At 46.7% G+C, this 18,559-nt stretch overlaps 1 protein-coding gene across 1 annotated transcript; it reads right to left on the bottom strand.

Annotated features, from left to right (window-relative positions):
- Positions 1–7,728: 7,728 nt before the first annotated feature.
- On the bottom strand, positions 7,729–11,586 carry TXNIP (thioredoxin interacting protein). The gene is made up of 8 exons (XM_080915779.1): positions 11,057–11,586; positions 10,600–10,672; positions 10,345–10,492; positions 10,129–10,231; positions 9,744–10,000; positions 9,494–9,650; positions 9,238–9,389; positions 7,729–9,121 (listed from the first exon to the last, which is right to left on the bottom strand). Exons 1-8 carry the CDS (start codon positions 11,304–11,306, stop codon positions 9,080–9,082), a joined length of 1,182 nt encoding a protein of 393 aa, XP_080771905.1. The 5' UTR covers positions 11,307–11,586; the 3' UTR covers positions 7,729–9,079.
- Positions 11,587–18,559: the final 6,973 nt, after the last annotated feature.

Here is an 18,559-nt window from a genome sequence, read left to right as displayed (position 1 = left end):
AGCCTGTCTTCGGCTTAGCAAGGGCAGAGGGATTGTGAGGTAGAGGCAGGGCGAGAGACAACCAGGAGTTCAAAAATCTCTTAGCTACATAGTGATTTTGAAGCCAGCCTGGGCTGTAAGAACCCTGTCTTAAAACGCACATGCGCACAAACAAAACAAGAAAGGGAGAAGGCTGTCTAAATCCGATGTCTTTCTTATCGAGGCGATGCCTCCCACAGTCCTCTTTGGACAGGGAAGAAGCCTCGTTGTTCTTCCTTTCGCCCTGCTGTGGCTTGGGAGGCAACCATTTTGAGAGGAAACTCCCTCCCCCAGTGAATGCCTTTGCCAGGCAGGGTGGTGAAAGGAAGGAAGCAAAGATGGGCTCTCTGTGGGAGAGAGAAGCAGCCCTTTGCAAAGTTTGTTTCCTTCCCCCAGGCCTCTCTCCTGGCACCCAGATAATGTTTTCCTGCCTGACCATACTTGGATCTGGCTGCTCTCAGCCCCTCACCTCTCCCTTACTTGGCCTGGGTCCTGTTTTGAGCCTTGATTTCCAGCCCAAGCCGCAGCGCTCACCTGCCCAGGGGGTCAGTGGTGTCTACAAACCTCTGAGGAGATGTTGGGGGGCCTGGCCAGGAGAGGTGGCTGTACAAAAGAGATCTTTAGACTTATCCTTAAAGTCTTCAGGGTGCATCACATAATTTTCCTCTTGTATGTATGTATGTATGTGTGTGTGTATGTATGTATGTATGTATCATGTATGTGTGTATGTATGTACTATGCATGTATGTATGCATATATGTATATGACAGAACAGCAACAACAAGAAGAAAAGCCCAAGAGAAGATGAAGCCCATTTGAAAATTCCCGTGATATTTATTTTCCCTGCTCACCTCCATGCCTGTTTCCGGGACCCCTCCTCCCATAGCTAACAGGCTCTCCTAAGCTCTCTGTTGATTCACTGCTCCCCCAACCCCTTCCTCCATCTCTCTGGAGACCTGGCTTTCTCGGCAGCTGTGTCTACATGCCACCATTTACAATCTCTGACGTCCACAAGCAAACAGCTCTTCTGTGTTCCCCAGGTGTATAAATCCCAAACCTGGGTTTCTCGGTCTTAGAGCCTGTTCTCAAGAAAGGGACAGTAGGATTCAAGAGGTTTCCGGACAGTCTGGAGCCCTCCTGCAGGCCAGTCAGGGAGGCAGCACGGAGAACGGGGGATGCTGCCAGGAGGGCCACATCTTTCTCCGTGGGGAGCAAAGGACACGCCCACTGATCTACGGAGGTTTGCAGGAGAAAAACTCTGAGTGTGGAACAGGAAGCTAAGCTTTTGCCCTGAAAGGTAAGGCAAGTATGAAAGACCATGGGTGCAGAGAGAAAGAGCAGGACATTGACTGTGGGTCTGGGCAGGGTCGAGAGGAGGATCTTGGCCTGAGGAGTTTTCATCCGTAGAGTCGTATAAAGGGAGCCCCTTCATTTGCCCTTCCTCGCTCCATCTGTCCAGGAGGTTAAAAATACCCTTGACAAGCACCTAGTCAGACATTTCCAAGAACCTGTTTGCTGACTGCTTAGTTGCCTGGAAGGTGTCTACTCAGCAGTTCCATCACGCAAAGAAAGACTGAGAATGGACCTCACTTGACATCCTGAGATGCAGGTCACATGGAATTCACAATGCTGTCCCCATGCTCTGTCCCTCTCCTTCCGTCACTGTTGCCTGGAGATAACCAAGCAGCTGGAACACAGAAACAACCCCAGCGCACTGAGTTCGTTCATTCTTTTCTCTTTGTGTAACAGGCTAAAGAAAGAATAGAAATCGGCCATGAACGGTCAGGACAGGACAAGAACAATCCAGGTCAAGTGACCTGAGCCTCGTGGGTAGGGTCCTGCCTATGACCCCTCTTCTACCCAGCTAGACCCTATCTAGAAAAAGAGCAAAATACCTTAGGAAGGGAATTCCAAGCCTGGAAGGAGGGCTCACAGGAAGAGTACCTATGAGTCTTACAGAGGACCAGTGCCGGGAGCTGACAGAATTAAGAAATTCCCTTAGCCTGAGTAACGCCATTTTACACAGATCTCAGCCTAGGTTTCTGTTTCCTACAGTAAAGGCCTTTTCTCAGAAATTAGGTGATCTCACTTTGGTCAGGTAGCTAGCTGAGTAGAATGGTCACCCAGACAACAGATCCTGCTTGGCAGAACATTCCCTCCTGCACCTAGGTTGTCCCCCTCCTCAAGTAATTCTTCACAAAGGGTATTGTGAGAGAACCTTTAACTGGAAAGTTCCCTTAGGTTCCATACCTTACTTTTCCATGCCTTATTTCCTTCTACCACCTGTATAAAACTAGCATGTGAAAAATTAAAAATTTGTCAGCTTGATTGGACCACTTGACTTGCTGGCCTTCTTTGAGCCTCTTGTTCCCCCGTTCTCTCCTCGGTGATCCCGGGTTCCAGTTGACCGTCCTGCGGGCCGGGGCAGACCAGGTTCTGTTGCCAGCATGTGTTTGTCTGTGTGTGCACAGGCACTGTGGTATGCCTGTAGAAGTCAGAGGGCAACTTTTGGGGAGTTGGTTCTTTCCTCAATGTAAGTAGTGGGGAGAGGTTTGGTGGTGAGTATCTTTTCCCACTCCTCACCATGTATTTCTGACCTTTACAACACCTATGGGGACAGTTCTATCATCGGCTTTCACTTTACAAATGAACTGTCAGATGTGAGTTTTAGGTCAGTGTGTGTTATCTGGAGACTCTTTCTGGTAAATGAAACACACACACACACACAACCTGGAAATGTGCTTCACACCTGTGATCCCAGTGCTCAGGAACCTGAGGCAGGAGGATTGAGATAAGTGTGAGGCTAGCCTGGTTTACACAGTGACATCAGATATAGAAACAAATAACAATGGGGTTGGTGAGCACTTGCTGTTCAACCTGGACTAGTGCTTAAAGAGCCAGTGGGCTGGTGTCTGGCTGCAGTTCCGGTTTGCTGGCCAGTCAGTCTAGCCAGTCTGTGAGCTGGAGACTTTTCAGTGAGAGGCTTGTCTCGAAAAATAAGATGAAAACTGTCAGAGGAAGACTCCTGACTGACTTTGTCCTCTGGGCATACACAAGCTTTAGTGAACTTTTTGTGTCTGAGTGCATGTCTGCATGCACACACGTGTGGGTATGTGTGTGCACACTCCCATGTCTATAGACGCCAGACATTGGGGGCTTTCATTGTTTGTTCTCCGCTGTGTTTAAAAAGACAAATGATGAGGCAGCAGTTAAAAGCACTTAACCCAGCTTAGACCCAGTATGTAGTGTGAGCTCACAATCATCTATAACCCTGTCCCAGAAGATCTGATGCCCCAGTATGTAGTGTGAGCTCACAATCATCTATAACCGTGTCCCAGGAGATCTGATGCCCCAGTATGTAGTGTGAGCACACAATCATCTATAACCCTGTCCCAGGAGATCTGATGCTCCTCTCTAGCTCCCAAAGGCACCAGGAAGACACATAGAGCACAGACGGACATGCAGACACAGACATGCACACAAAATAAAATCCATAAAACTTAATAGCAGAGCAGTACTGAATGAACCGCTATCACATGCTGGCAGGAATTGCGGTAGGTATAGAATTTAGTTTGGTTTCAGGGCCTGCATTTTTAATAACTAGTTCTCCTAAGTACCCGGGGTGGTTAGTGTTTTGCTAACTTAACTCCAACTAAAGTCAACTGAGAAAAGAAAGCCTTAATTGAGGAGATGCCGTCATCAGATTGGTGGGGGGGGGGGCATTTTGATTAACGATTGATGTGGGAGGGTCGGTCCAGCCCGAGGTAGGAGGTACCATCTCATGTAGGTAGGTGTTCCTGAGCTGTATAGGAAAGCAGGTTGAACAAGCCATATGCTTAGCTTCATCCTCTCTCCACAACTGTCTCTCCCAGTGCTCCAACTCTAGCTGGATCCTTCCATTTTCTTTATGTTCAGAGAAGGCCCTTGGTATTTTTGTTTGTCTGTTTTTAAGTAACTACCTGTAGCTGTTGCTTTGGAGTCCAGCCTGGCCTCAAAGTCTCTACCTCCTGTCTGCTTTTTTGAGACAGGGTCTCCCAGGCTGGCCTCAGACTCATTATATAGATGGATATGGCATGAACGTTTGAACTTCTCTGACCTTCCTGCCTCTGCCTCCCAAATTCAGAGATTACTGGTATTAGCACCAGGCTGTTTTTTTTTTTTTTTTTTTTTTTAATGCAGCTGAGCATCAAATTCAAGGATTTGGCTTTGTGCATTGCTAGACAAACACTCCACCAACTGAGCAATTTCTCTAGTCTTTGTTTTGTTTTGTTTTTGTTTGTTTGCTTTGAGACAGGGTTTCTCTGTGTGGCCCTGGCGGTCCTAGAACTTAACTCACAGAGATCCTCCTGCCTCTGCCTCTAGAGTACTGGGGTTAAAGGCTGCGCCGCTGCTGTCTGGCCGCATCCCTGGTCTTAAAAACAAAAGCCTGTTGCGCATCCCAAGCGAGCTTGACCTCGTGACCTGTTTGCCTTAGTCTCCCAAATAACCAATCGGGTGGTAGGTCACCAGGCCCTTCTGTTCATTTTATTTTCTTTAGGGTGTTCCTCCCACACAGTTTTCTCTTTTTCTTTTTGACTTTTTTTTTTTTTCAGAACTTCCAGTACTAGACTGGACCTAATGAATAAATAAATCACACTCAGAACTAGATCTCTACGTACGTGGAGGTTGTAGCTCTTTAAAAATTGAAAGCCATTTGAGAAGAGCCTGGGAAAATGAGAGCCAGAGTTAAGTGGGAAACAACTGCACAGACACAGGAAAGTGGCACAGAATGAGCCTTCGGGGCAGAAAATGTCCCAGGGTGAGGCAGAAATTGTGTAGGGAACGAAAAAGGAAGTGGAGTGCAGCCTACTGTGTTCACGGGAGGGATGGGTTTCCTCTTGGGGAGCAGATCTGGCAACTTCCTTCCTCAGAGGGAGCTGTGTCGCACGATATGGCAATGACTCGTGACACAATGCTATTTAAGTCTAAGTTAATGAAACAGAATTTAAAACGCCATCTTTTTTTTTTTCAGTCATAGTTTGACAGCTCCACAGCACAAGGTGCGCACAGCATGTCCATTGTCACAGAAGATTCCTTGGGTCAGGTGCTACACCTATAAACCCAGTGCTTGGAGGCTGTAGGATTGCCGGCCACAGTGAGTTCCAGGCTTGTTTGGGTGACGGTGAGATCCGTCTCAGAAAGAAAAAATAAAATCTTGTAGATAGTGCTAGATGTGGTGGTGGTGGGGCTGGAATATCAGGAGAGGGGACACATGTTCTGCACTTGCAGGATCAAATCTCTTGAGTGGCCTTGGGTGTAGTTATCTATCCTCTCTTGGCCACTCAGTTCTCATAACAAGTCTGTATACACAAATACACAGACCTTCCTGCTCTCTCCATCCCTTAGCCTGGCCCTCTTTCTCATTCTTGTCCCTGCTCCAACCCTCAAGTCCCTGGAAACCAAGCTGCATAAAAAACATTTCCATCAACTTTGACCTAGTTTCCTGAACACAAAATTAGAGGGGAGGAGCCACTGAATGTTTGAACAGGTGAGAAAAATGGGGGAGGAATTGAGGTGAGAGTCTACAGCAAGGGGGAGGAGCTAGATCCCAGCTCACTGTAACTAGGAGAGGGGGCAGGGAGAATCTCTGTTGGGGGGGGGGCGTAGACAGGCCCCGTTTCAGTCTCTAGCAGTGGATAAAGTGAGCATGGAAACACATGTGCGCCTGTGGTCCCAGTGCTAGGAGGGGGAGCAAGAGGATGAGAAATTCAAGGTTACCCTGAAGACACAGCCTAGGCTAAATGAAATCCAGTATCAAAAGACAAGGAAAATATGTCATCTGACTTGGATAAAGGCGTCTGCTGGGTGAGCTTGCTGACCCGTGTTTGACGGGTCTCTGGGCTCGGATAGAGGTGGAAGGGGAGAACCCGATCCACAGTTATCCTCCGACCGCCGATGCACTGTGGCCCACACCCACGCACCCACATACAGACACAAATGATAGCTCCTTTTCAAGTGAGTCAGGAGAGTAGGCACTAGAGCGGATGAATGATAAAGATCGATGACTAGAGCAGGGAAGGATTTCTTTTCAATTTCTGTTCAGTTCTGTGCTCACATGCTCTTTGTGGTTTTGTGGTTTGTTTTGGGGGGATACAAGTCCTTGCTTTGCAGCCCTAGAAGACCCAGTGGTACCCGGGTTGTCTTGAATTCTTGGCAATCCTGCCTCTGTCTCTCAAATGCTGCATTTTGGGTTTGTATGGCCACAGCAAGCATCCCCATGGTTTCTAATACAGTGCTTCAGAGGGTACCACTGTATAGAATAGCATACAGACAGCTATGGAAAGCCCGTTTTGAAGAAAAACACTTAGATGAACCAAAAACCAGGGAGAACTGTGTGATGTATTCTGCCGTCTGTTTCTCACGTGTATAGCTTCTTCCTGAGCAAAATAACTTCAATTAGCAGTGGGATGGCTTGTCAGTCATCAATAATAGAATTTATTGACAGAAATAAATTAATAGAAAAATCTAAAACAGGTCCCAAGGAATAAGGGTAGACATTGAATTCTATGTTACGAACTGTAAAGAGCCAGGCAGTGGTGGTATACTCTAATCCCAGCATTTGGGAGACAGGAAGGTGGATCTGAGTTTGAGGTCAGCCTGGTCTGCAGATCAAGACTCCACAGAGAAACCCTGCCTCAAAAACAAAAAACTATAAAGACAGAAAACTGCAGCCTCTTCTAAAACTTCTGATCCCTGTAACTAAAACTCTACGTCTCAAATAGTTCTTTTCAGTCTAGAAACCAGGTTTATATTGGGGAAATTCTCAATTAAAACAAGTGATGAATGAGGCCGTGGTACTCTAACCCTAGTGCCTAGGAAGCTAAGACAAGACTGCTTTCTGGTTGAGGCTTGCTTGGACATCAGGGAACTTGTCTCAAACAAAAGCAAACCAAAAGCTCCATCCCCATCAGACTTCCTGTTCTAGGGTGGACTGAGGCCTCTGCCAGTCCTGACACATTCTTACTCTGGACTATCTGCTGAGCTTTGGGGACCACCAGATCCACCGGAGCACACCAGGGCTGCCTCCCATCTGAGCAAACACCCATTTAATTTCTCTCTCACATTCCTCCCCGAGTCCAGTTCTCCCCAGATCCTCCCTGCCTTTGTATAAACAAAAGCTGCTCGTTTGGATTAAAAAGCAATAAAAATAAAAGGGAGTATCACCCTGTTCCTTCCAAATCCCCTCAAACATCTATTTTTAAAGAATTCATAAAAGTGAGATGGCTCAGCAGGTAAAGATGCTCTCTTCGAGGTCTGAGGACCTGGCCTCAGGGCCCCACATAGTGGAACTGACTCTTGCATGGTGGATCCTAAGCACCACACCCCAACCTGCATTCACACAAAAACTATCAAAAAAAAAAAAAAAAAAAAAAAAGGCAAATCTGAGCATGGTATTACATGCTCTTAATCCCCACACCCAAGGCAGGGCCAAAATGATCAAAGTTCGAGGTTATCCTTAGCTACCAGAGAAAGCCTGATCCTGAAGAATGTTGACTATGGATGTGGTTAATTAGCTTCTATCACCAGACCCTGCTGATTCTTCAATCTGAATGGACACCAAATGAGCTGTTGTACCACCCTGGGTCTCTGCAAGTGTTTTCAGCATTGTGAAGCAGAAGAAAACCTACTTTCTAGTAACTTCTCTAATATCTCATAGACAAGAAAAGAACATTTATTTTTGCCATTAAAAACTTTATTTTTTTTTAACAAAGGATAGCCCCACTTTGGGGTGAAAATATATTTGGATAAGTACAAAATATAGTTTTTAACCATACAAAAAGATACACAAAATACAAAAACAACAAAAACGAAACCTCCGTCCGCTCACACACTTTCTGGCTGCACAGTTCTCAGGTGGAGCTGGGAGCTCTGACACAGGACAAAGTGCTAAGGCTGAGTGAATTTCCGAGTGCTAGAGGCCATGGGGAGAGCAGAACTTTCTGACTCTGGACAAGAAATGGGTCTGGGAGCTTCCATGAAAGCCTGCAGTTCTCACGGTGCCTCAATCAGAGTAGGGCATCTCAATGAGGAGTGTCACCCAGGGTCCAGCTGTTAGCGGCAACCCTTCATTGGATTAGTGTCAGAATTACAGATGTCTGCATTGGGGGAAAGCCTCAAAAGTAATAACCAACCTGGGCCTTGAATCTCAGCATTTAGGAGGCAGAGGCAGGTGGATCAGAGGCCAGCCTGGTCTGCAGAGTTCTGGGATGGAGACCCTACCCACACCCTCCAAAGTAATAACCCCTTTTCCCTGTCACTGGGCTTACCCCTTAGCAGACAGACTAATGGAGCTTACATCTATTAACCGAGACTAAAACAAAATTGACAAGCTAAAGTGCTAAGAACATCACCTTAGAATCAATACTAAGGAGTTACATGGAAAGAACACATTCTCTCATCTGATTCCACTTACGAGAGAACTCAGTGCAACTGGCTGTGAAGTGGCCTTTAAGGCCGTCTGTGGGCACAGCCATTCCTGCTCCCAAGGTTAAGTCAACCTGGAGCTGCCCTACAGGTCTTTTTTTTCTTTGTAAAGATGTACAAAGGGAACACTGATTTTAACAAACAAACACTCCTCTTTCAAAATTTTGGCCATAAGTTTTCTTTTTCTAGTATGTGAAATTGGCTCTGTTCCCCTATGGCACAGGAGCACATGGTCTGTTGTTACTTTAACAACCTAAAATTCCCTTCAAAACAAAAAACCTAGGAAAGACCATGCCAGAAGGTCATTTGTACCCTGACTCAAAAAATACAATTTCTTCATTTCCAACAGTTGAGAAAGTGGGCCAGGTCTTCATTTTTCTAGAGTGTTCTGATATCCACCCAGCAAACACTCCTACACCACAGTGAGGGAGGGCACTGGTCTGCACCACTTGAAGCTGGAGACTCGCCCACTGATCATTGCCCAACTTGTGGGGTCAGGGGAGTCCATTCCCCACTGTAGAGACGCAGTCTCTGAAACACTGGAGTTCAGGCAGAGAGCAGAAAGAAATGAGCTGGTACAGATGCGTCTTCTGCAGGCTCACTGCACATTGTTGTTGTTGTTAAGGACGCAGGGATCCACCTGTGGGGCAAGAGAGAAGACTTTAGTTTTTTTTAGTTAAGTCAAAAACCCACACTAATCCTTCCTTCAGAAGGCCTAGGACAAAAGAAGGACCCCAAGAAAATAGTGATTCTCACCTCAGTGTAAGTGGGTGGGGGCATGAACTGGAACTCAGGGGCGTACATGAAGATAGGGCTGTCTTGAGAATCGTCCACATCATCCAGCAGGGGAGTGGTGGGGCTCTCTAGTCTGTGATCTTCAGGAATGATATCCATATAACAAGGAGGAGCTGCAGAGAGAAAACGGGGTCAGAGCCCAGCTACGAAATGCCAGACCAACCTGACTCCACAAGCCCAAATGGGTGAAAAGGAAGACATGTTAGGTGCAGCTTACCTTCTGGGGTCCCCGGGATGTTTAGGTCTATCCAGCTCATCTCCGAGCTTGTTCGGCTGGCCATGCTGGATGTCCGGCTGCTCAGACCTGACCTGCTGCCAATCACCAGGGGCAGATCAAGGATGACTTTCTTGGAGCCAGGGACACTAACATAGATCTAGACAGGAAGGTGGCAGTTTGTTAGACGGGTTGTATAGAGAAAACACCGAATCTATAACCAAGTAATTGCTTCCCTTCCCTCCTCACTCACCAGCAGGGAGTATTCAACTTTAAGGATGTTGCAGCCCAGGATGGATGGTCTTATCTTCTGCACTCGGAGACTCTTGCCACGCCATGATGCGCAAGTCCCTGAGATAATGTGATTGCCCCTGACGGAGGACAGCTTCTGAGTGAGCACTTTGGTCTGGCCATTGGCAAGGTAAGTGTGTCGGGCCACAATAGCTGCTTTGGGGACCACGATTCGGGAACATGTATTCTCAAAGTCAGCGTGGATGGAGATGTCATCACCTAGAGTTAAAAATGAGGAGGTATGAATATCCATAAAAGGCAACAGCATTTCCTCTGCCTCTACCCCATGACACTCTCTGAACCCCGCAGAGTTCTGGCCATCCCGTCTAGTATTCTAAGGCTTTTACCTTCGCAGAATCCTTTTCTGTCAATTCGAGCAGAGACTGATACACGTCCATCAGGAATGAACATGCAGGAAACTTTCTTCTCCTTTTTGGCAGACACTGGTGCCTGTGGAACAAAAAGGAGATAATGTTTTAAGATATTTCAATGCCCCACACATCTAATTTATTATCCCTGACCAAGGAAAATAAAACCTTAAAAGAAAAACCAAAAACCCTCACCATTAAATCAGGGGTATTGACATCCACTAGGTCCATCACTTCAAAGCTTCTCTTTGCCTCTTGAGTTGGCTGGCTGGGGCGATCGAGAAAAGCCTTCACCCAGTAGTCTACACAACCATATTTTCCTTTAAAGGATGTTCCCAAGGGCCTGTGTCAAAACAACGAACAAAAATTAATGCTCTCTAAGAACTACGACAGGTCAATGGAGGGAAAGACTTAAATAAAGAGTTCAAGGTGCATTCGGAGGATGCCTACCCTTGGGGAAGCTCAAAGCCGAACTTGTACTCATATATGTTTCCAGGTCTCATTATCACCATCTCGTTCTCACCTGTGGGGAAACAAAGGCAAGGGGCCATTAGGCTTCTTGTTACATCTCAACCGTATCTGTGAGGAGTTGCCTGAGCAGCAGACTACCTCCCTTCTTCCAGCTCTTACACTATGGAATAAGATTCCAGGGCACTTTCTTGGACAGAAAGTTGCACAACCTACAAACACATTAATCTTTACGTAGCTAAGGCAACACCTTCAGGAAACAGCACCTCAGAAACTGCTCAAATCACTCTGGGTGGCAGAGGGAACGGAAAAACTTGCAAATCACAAACTAAAACTATAGGGACCGACAGTTCAAAGCATCCAAACGAAGAACTCGAAACATCTAGTGAAGCCCACCCCCAAACCCCCAAGTCACCGAGCGCCCTGCAAAGGGCAGTACCTGTAGGCTGGTCTTCTAGGAGAAGCGTGTCTTCATAGCGCAGGTAGTCCAAGGTCTGTTTGCACTGCTGAGACCCTTGAATCCACAGGACCTTGGCCACGCCGCAAGCCAGGATCCTGACGGCTTTGACTCGGGTCACTTCACAGACTTCCACTATCACCCGGCCGGCCACCTTCTCCCCGCTGCCGTACACCTTCTCGGGGTCATTGAAGACCACCTCAAAAGATTTGATCTTCTTGAACATCACCATGATTGAGCCAAGTGGGTTCAAGAAAAACGGAAGCCGGAAAGGAAAATCTCTTTTAAGAACCCTTCTCAGCAAACTAAGAGCTCACTCTCTGTGAGGCAGACAGGGCTTGAAAACCCAAATTAAAATGTCAAGAAAGCCTCAAACAAACCCTAACAACTTCTCTAAAAAGTGCCTGGAAGCTTCGACCTGCAGGCTGCGCCAAAAACTTTCAGGAGAAAAGTAACAGCTGTTTTCCCGCAACTGGACGAACTCTGGATGTCCCACTCTGGATGTCCCGAGACCAGAGGAGGAAAGTGTCAGACGGGAGCCGGAAACGGCCTTTTATAGCCGCTTGGCTTGCCGCTCCACGCGAGCGCTGGCCCGGAGGCTCGTGCAGCCCTCGTGCACAGCTCTCCCATTGGTTACTTGGTCCTTGTTTACGGGGCCTCCAACCAATCAGCGAGGCCGCAGGGGCGCGTGGACACGGTGTGCTCCTAGCGGGGAAAATGGTTGTTGTTCGGGTGCTCAGCCTTGCTAGGAGGAGGGGCGGGGCCCGGGGCAGCGGGTGGCGCCCCAGGGAGGCTGGGACCCCGCGACCCTGAACCACATCCAGGGGACTCCTCTTGGGAGCTGGGTTGTTTGGGTGTGTGCTTTGTTTTTTTTTTTTCCTTCTTTTTTTAGGTGAAAGAAAAATGTGCTTAGGAGACGATTTCATGCCTCGTCTTAGCCAGCGCAATTCATTTCCAGGTTACCATTTATTCCTGGCTCACAAGTTAACAAGTCTGTGAAAAACAATCCCAGCGCCCCAAGGGTACTTCAGGATGGAGCGGAGGGCGAGAGTGCAGTTGTGTTTGTGAGAAAGAGCTTATCCCGATGTACTCCTGTTACGTTTCTATTAAAGAAGAAAACGCTTCCATCTCGCCAAGGGAGAACTTTTCAGATATTTTAAGTGTGGCTTAAAGTTCTTATCGGTCTGGTGTCCCCCCCCTTCATTTCATGCCCCTTTGTGCTGCTACTGTTCCTCGTCCATTACATTCTATTCTGTTTTCTCTGGAACGGAAGCAGTAAGGGAGTGTCCACATCCTGTTCCTTATCCCGTCATCTCTTCAGTGTACCTGTGAAGTTGGGGAACATTTTGTATACGTTCCCTTGTTTACCTCATTGCCGCTTTAGTGAGGTGTGTACTTTTACACTGATCTCTCCCCTCCGTCCCTGATTCTCCAGGAAACAAGGGGTAGGTACAAAAACAAAACAAGGAAGAAAAAGATCGTCACTTCTTACTTTGTTCCTGGAGTTCTGTCACTTTTTTCCCCCTTTGTCCTCTCTCCAAATTCATTAAATGCAGTGCATACCCCTAAGCCCTAATCTCACCAGGGCTGAAGCTGTATTGGTTTCACTTGGCTATTTGGCAAACCTTGCCTCAGGAGCTGACTAGAGAAATTACTCTTTAGTGTGCAAAGAAACTCTAGTACGTAGGACTGTCCTGTCTGCCACCCCCTGCCACTCCTGCCCCCTACTCTAATCCCCACTCCCACCCCCCATCTTGGGAGCCTTGTCATTGAGTCCTAGACTGCTTCCATATTTGGGCAGAATTATTAGAAAATTATCTGTTGCCTTGTTCTTTGTGCTGGAAAACACAGACAATAGCCCTGAGATTATGATGGAGAAGTAAAAAGCCTTTGCATGCACAATTAGAAGCCTGTTCACCGATGGTGATAAACAACGCTCCCTCCCCTCGCTCACCAGCCTCAACTAGGTTGACACCCTAAGGCTAACAAGTTACAACTCAACCTTAATCTTAAGCAAGCTCAGAGATGAACATCACTTGGTTGAAAAACATACACAACCACCAAAGCCTAGGAACACCTTGATCCTTAGGGTGTTCCTGTTCCAGAAAGTTAACTAACAAGACTTGAGGTGTTTATCCAATGATAAACAGGATTTACTAAGGACAAGGGAGGTGGTACTCTCACTCACTTTAGTTTCTCAGTGCCTGTAGCAGGCATCTGAGGAAATCGTAGCTTGATGGTATGAAATATCAAAATATTTACCAAAATTGCATGTGTCGATACTGTTACATAGCATGGTATATAGCAACACAAGATTTAATGTTTTGTACGTGTATGTGTATAAAAGTATGTTCTCTTGCCACATGTGTGTCTGCTGCAGGTAGAGACCGGAAGAGGGTGTCAGATGGCCTTAGAGCTGGAGTTAAGAGCTGTAAGCTGCCATGTTGGTACTGGGACTCGAACTCGTTTCTCTCGAGACTACCAACTACTGCACCATCTCTTCAGTCCCAGCTACGTAAGATTTGAGGAGAAACGGAGAGATGGTGCCAGGCCTGACAACCTGAGTTTGAAAGCAGATCCCACACAGTAGAAAAAGAACTAGCTCTGACCTCCCTTCTTCCCCTCCCCCCAGTACTCACTCCAGAGACACCCAAAATAAAATTTTTAGATGTAAAAAGTTATTACTGTTTTTAAATCTTGAGATCAGACGAAAGGAAGAGAGGAGGCTGCTAAGGGGTCAGAGGGTGTTGATTTGGGATGTCTCTGAGGAGGCAGTGCTGATATTTATTTCGGGTGGTCTATGGAGTACTGAGTTTTTTAATTAAGAAGAAGCCCTGTGGACAGTCCCGTGTTTTGTTTCCTGCGTGGTTCTCATTTCTTCCTAATTTGCAGCGCTCAGTGCAGACCACTTGTTTGTTCTGTGTTAGGCCAAAAATCTGTTTAACTTTGGCAGTGGCAGCTGCTTCCTGGGCCTATAGCCAAGGCGTGTTCTGAATTGGCTGCCTCCTGGAGAGGGTTGTTTATAACCTTTCACCTGGTATTCTGATAACAACCTGTCCCTCTTCACGCACTCGCACACCCGCACGTACCCGTCTCAGTTCTTGGATGGAAGAAAGAAAAACGTCTTATAAACCCCTGCCCTACAAACACAGCGCAGAGGACAGAGGACAAGCTCCCAGGAGGAGCAGAGCTTCGCAAGTCACAGCGCCAGTTTTCTTAGTCTTCCTCTGGCCTTGCAGCTGCGTAGAGCTGGTAATGCAAAACAGCTTGTTTTCTTTTTAAAGATTTGTTTATTTTATGTATGTGACTGTCTTCAGACACACCAGAAGAGGGCATCAGATCCAATCACAGATGGTTGTGAGCCACCATGTGGTTGCTGGGAATTGAACTCAGGACCCTTGGAAGAACAGTGAGTGCTCTTAACCACTGAGCCATCTCTCCAGCTGCACCCCCCCCCCCTTAAGACAGGATTTGATTATGGATGTCTGACAGGCCTCAAGCTCACAGAGATCCACCTGTCTACCTCCCCAGCGCTGGAACTAAGTGAGCCCGCCAGCCCTCTTCCAACAGACTGACCAGCATGCTTATGTGGATGCTATTTTATCTGTAAAGTCATCTACCTTCTCATTTTAAACAGGACTTAAAGCTGGATTATCTCATTAATTCCCACAATAACGCAGTGGCTCACAGAAAGGTGGAGTGATTCGCCTGAGGTCACAGGTTTTGTAAGTACATCCAGAACTTCAGCTTGGACCTATTCTGTGCCAGGCAAGTGACTCACTCCTGTCACTCCAGTACTGGGAGAGTAAGGCAGAAGGAGTGGCACCACTCCAAGACTAGCCTGGGCTACGTAGTGAGACATTGAATATGATTTACAGAAGAATGATATACAGATGGTTGGAATGAAAAGCAAACAAAGAGGCTGGAGAGATGGCTCAATGGTTAAGAGCACTGACTGCTCTTCCAGAAGTCCTGAGTTCAATTCCCAGCAACTACATGGTGGCTCACAACCATCTGTAATGGGATCTGATGCCCTCTCCTGGTGTCTGAAGACAGTGACAGTGTACTCATCATATGTAAAAAATAAATAAATCTTTAAAAAAAGAAAAAAAAAAAAAGCAAACAAAAAAGGGGCCCAATGGACTGGAGAGTCAGCTCAGTGGTTAGGAGAAAGTGTTGCTGCAAAGGACCCAGGTTTGTTTTCCAGCACCACACAGAGGCTCCATGGCTCCATACTTCCTCTGGCACCCGGTACACGTGTGTGACCTTGCCTCTTGGTGCTTTGACATGTACCTTGTCTGATCTTTATAATGGCATTGTAAAGGGCACAGGGCAAGACTCTCAGAGTTTTAGACGTAAAGGGCTCTCTAAATAGCTCCCTTATTTTGGTTGCAAGACATGCCCTCAGATAAGCAGCTAATATCTGGTTGGAGCCATTCCTGGGCTTGCTCTGTTGATGGTGGTGCCTTGTTTTCAAGGTTTCATCACCGGTGCCTGAACCAAAGAGGAGCTGGTGAGAAGGAGCTTCTGCATAAAATACGTCACCCTGGTGCCAGGCTGGCTTGAGACTTGAAATAGATTCTCTCAAGTCAGCTTTGTCTGATTGGCTTTTGTCTCCACCCTTCCCTGAGAAGACAGTTCCTCATTTTGTTATTTCGTTGCTACTTCCTAACTGCAATTTTGCTGCTGTTATGAGTTGTAATGTAAACATCTGTTATACAGGAGATCTGATACAGGAGCCCTATGGGGTGGAAGCCACAGGTTGAGAGACGCTGCTCTAGTCGCTTTTCCTCAACGTTCTTAGAAGACATCAAAGCGAGGTTTCTTTACCAACTATATAGTTTAAAACCGTCGTTTAAACAACTGGACATTCATCTTGACTTTCCGTCTTTATTCTCTTCTCTTTTGCTAGCAATTCTGTTTTGTTCCTTTCCTCTTTCCTCTTGCAGCTTTTCCTAAGAATGTTTGCCTTGGGGTTCTCCCTGTCTTTCTTTCTTTAATTTTTAGATTTGTTTTTAGTATGTCATGTGTGTGAATATTTTGCCTCCATGTATGTCTGTGCACTGCATGTATGCCTGTGTCCCGCGTGTATGCCTGGTGCTAAGAAAGTGGCAAACATCCATGTGGGTGCTGGAAAACCAAACCTGGGTCCTCTGTAGCAACAACCATTTCTCCTAACCACTGAGCCGACTCCAGCCCACGCGGCCTCTTCTTTGTTTACGTTTCCTTCTCCATCTGTATATCATTCTTCTGTAAATAGTTGTAAACCCGTGGGTGACAGAGAGGCTGGAGAGATGGCTTTATGGTTAAGGGTCCCTGTGGCTTTTCTAGAGGACCTAGTAGAGGAACCCAGGTTCCATTCCCAGCACTGCATGGCACCTCATAACTCTCTGTAACCCCAGGCCTGGAGAATCAGCACACACACGGTACACAGACACACATACAGGCAAAACAACACATACACGTAAAATAAAAGTAATACATCTCAAAGCAAACAATACAACACAAAACAACAACAACAAACCCCCCACAAACCCCACAAAGCCAGAGCCTGGGCCTGTAGTTCCAGCCTAGCAGGCATGAAGCCCTAGGCTTGATCAGCATTCAAGGCATAGGAAGAAGACCCACACCAGGTGGTGGCAGCTGCTGTGGCAAGCTGATTTCTGAGTGCAAGGCCAGCCTGGTCTATAGAGCGAGTTCCAGGACAGTCAGGGCTACCCAGAGAAACCCTGTCTCGAAAACAAACAAGTGAGTTTGAGTCCAGAAAAGTGCTATACTGTGTAACTAGCCTATCTCTAGCATTCTAGTCAGCACCTGGAATTGGATTTACCAAGTAATAAATATGTGTCTGCCGCTCCCCACTAGCATGTTTCCTTAAAAAAAAAAAAAAAAAAAAAAAAAATGGAGGAGAGAGAAGGGTGTAGGGCCTTACATAATAGCCCAGGCTGGCCTTGATCTCCTGATCTTCCCATGTTCATCTTCCAAGTACATTCAGACCCACCTTAGATTTCTTAATATATGTTTAAGCTAATCTCCCCACCATAATCTATAAATCACAGCTAGATTAATACAATATTTTCCCCCCGCCAGCCCCTGTGATTATCCAAAATCCCGTGCTTACTAAATCTCATTCAAATGTCCATCCTGCATTTCAAGTCTTTACAATATGGTCTCAGCTAAACGTGTCTGCCTCGTTGCCTTCTACTTCCTGATCTCCGTTTCCAGCACTCTAGCCAAGCCTGGGTACTCGGTGTTCTACTATTCTCTTCTTCCTGTGTGAAGTCTCTCTACCTGGAACACCTTCCCTCCTCAGCCCCAGCATTTGAAATCCCAGGCCCCACCCCACTCCCAGTAGACAGTCAAATGGCATTCCCCCCTGAAATCTTGGTGCCGAGTGTTTTCAGGTTTTGTCTTATAACTAAATACGATTTCATTATTTTTCTTAAAAGCCCTTCCTAGTATGTTGTTTAGGCTTCTCAGGCAAGTTGCTCCCCCCATCCCCGCTAGATAACGAATTTTTGAGAGCAGGACTGTGTCCGTTTCCTAGCGCCTGTTGGAGTGCTGCTCAGAGCGAAAGCAGAGACCGAGCTGAGCTGGGAGGACCTCTCTAAAGGAGAATCCGCCAAAACTTACACTATAGTGTTCAATAACAATGCAGACTTGTAGTCTTCCCTTTGTTGTTAATGTTAATTTTACACTTTAATTCAGTTCTTTCCTCCTCGGAATCTATGGATGGATCAATCGTGAATCCGAGCAAGGGCCGAAGGCAGCGAGGGAGGACGGCGTATTTTTCAAGCAAACTGTTGATGTAACCACTCCAGGGAGATGGGACACTTCGTCCTTAGCCTTTTCTGAAAACTTGTCCTTTTCTGAGAAATTCTTTCTTCACCACTTCAGGAATTCTGCTGGCTCAGCCCCGCCACCCAGTGGGTAGTTAAATACATTAACAAGATCCTCTGTCTAAGAATTCACAAACACAGGAGTCTTTGTGGTGACCTGACTCTCTTGATCTAGAACATTCTGAGGAACGGCGGAGATGATTCTTGACTGTGAGAAAAAGAAACAGATGACTGAGGAAGAAACTAAATACAAAGCGGTCTCCATCTTCCACCTGGCTGACAATGAGCAGTGCTTTCTATCTTAGCTGGTGATTGAAAGGGAGAGAGACAGACAGAGACAGAGAGAGACAGAGACAGAAGAAAGAAAGAGACAGCTTAGGGGCTGAAAGCACTGACTGCTCTTCTGGAGAACCCAAGTTTATTTCCCAACTTCCACATGGCAGCTCACACGGTCTCTAACCCAGCTCCAAGTGATCTGACACCCTCACACAGACAAAATAACAACAACGCACATAAAAAAATAATTTTATTTAAGTTGAAAACTGGGGCTTGGGGTACAGGGCTTTAATTCCAACCCTCGGGAGGCAGAATCAGGTGGGTGCCTGTCAGTTCTAAGCCAGCCTGGTCTACATAATGAGACTGTCTT

Source organism: Micromys minutus, assembly GCF_963924665.1.
Source record: "Micromys minutus genome assembly, chromosome: 4".
NCBI lineage: Eukaryota > Metazoa > Chordata > Mammalia > Rodentia > Muridae > Micromys > Micromys minutus.
The sequence above is the reverse complement of the archived record's forward strand: the minus strand, read 5'-3'. Positions and strand labels throughout refer to the sequence as shown.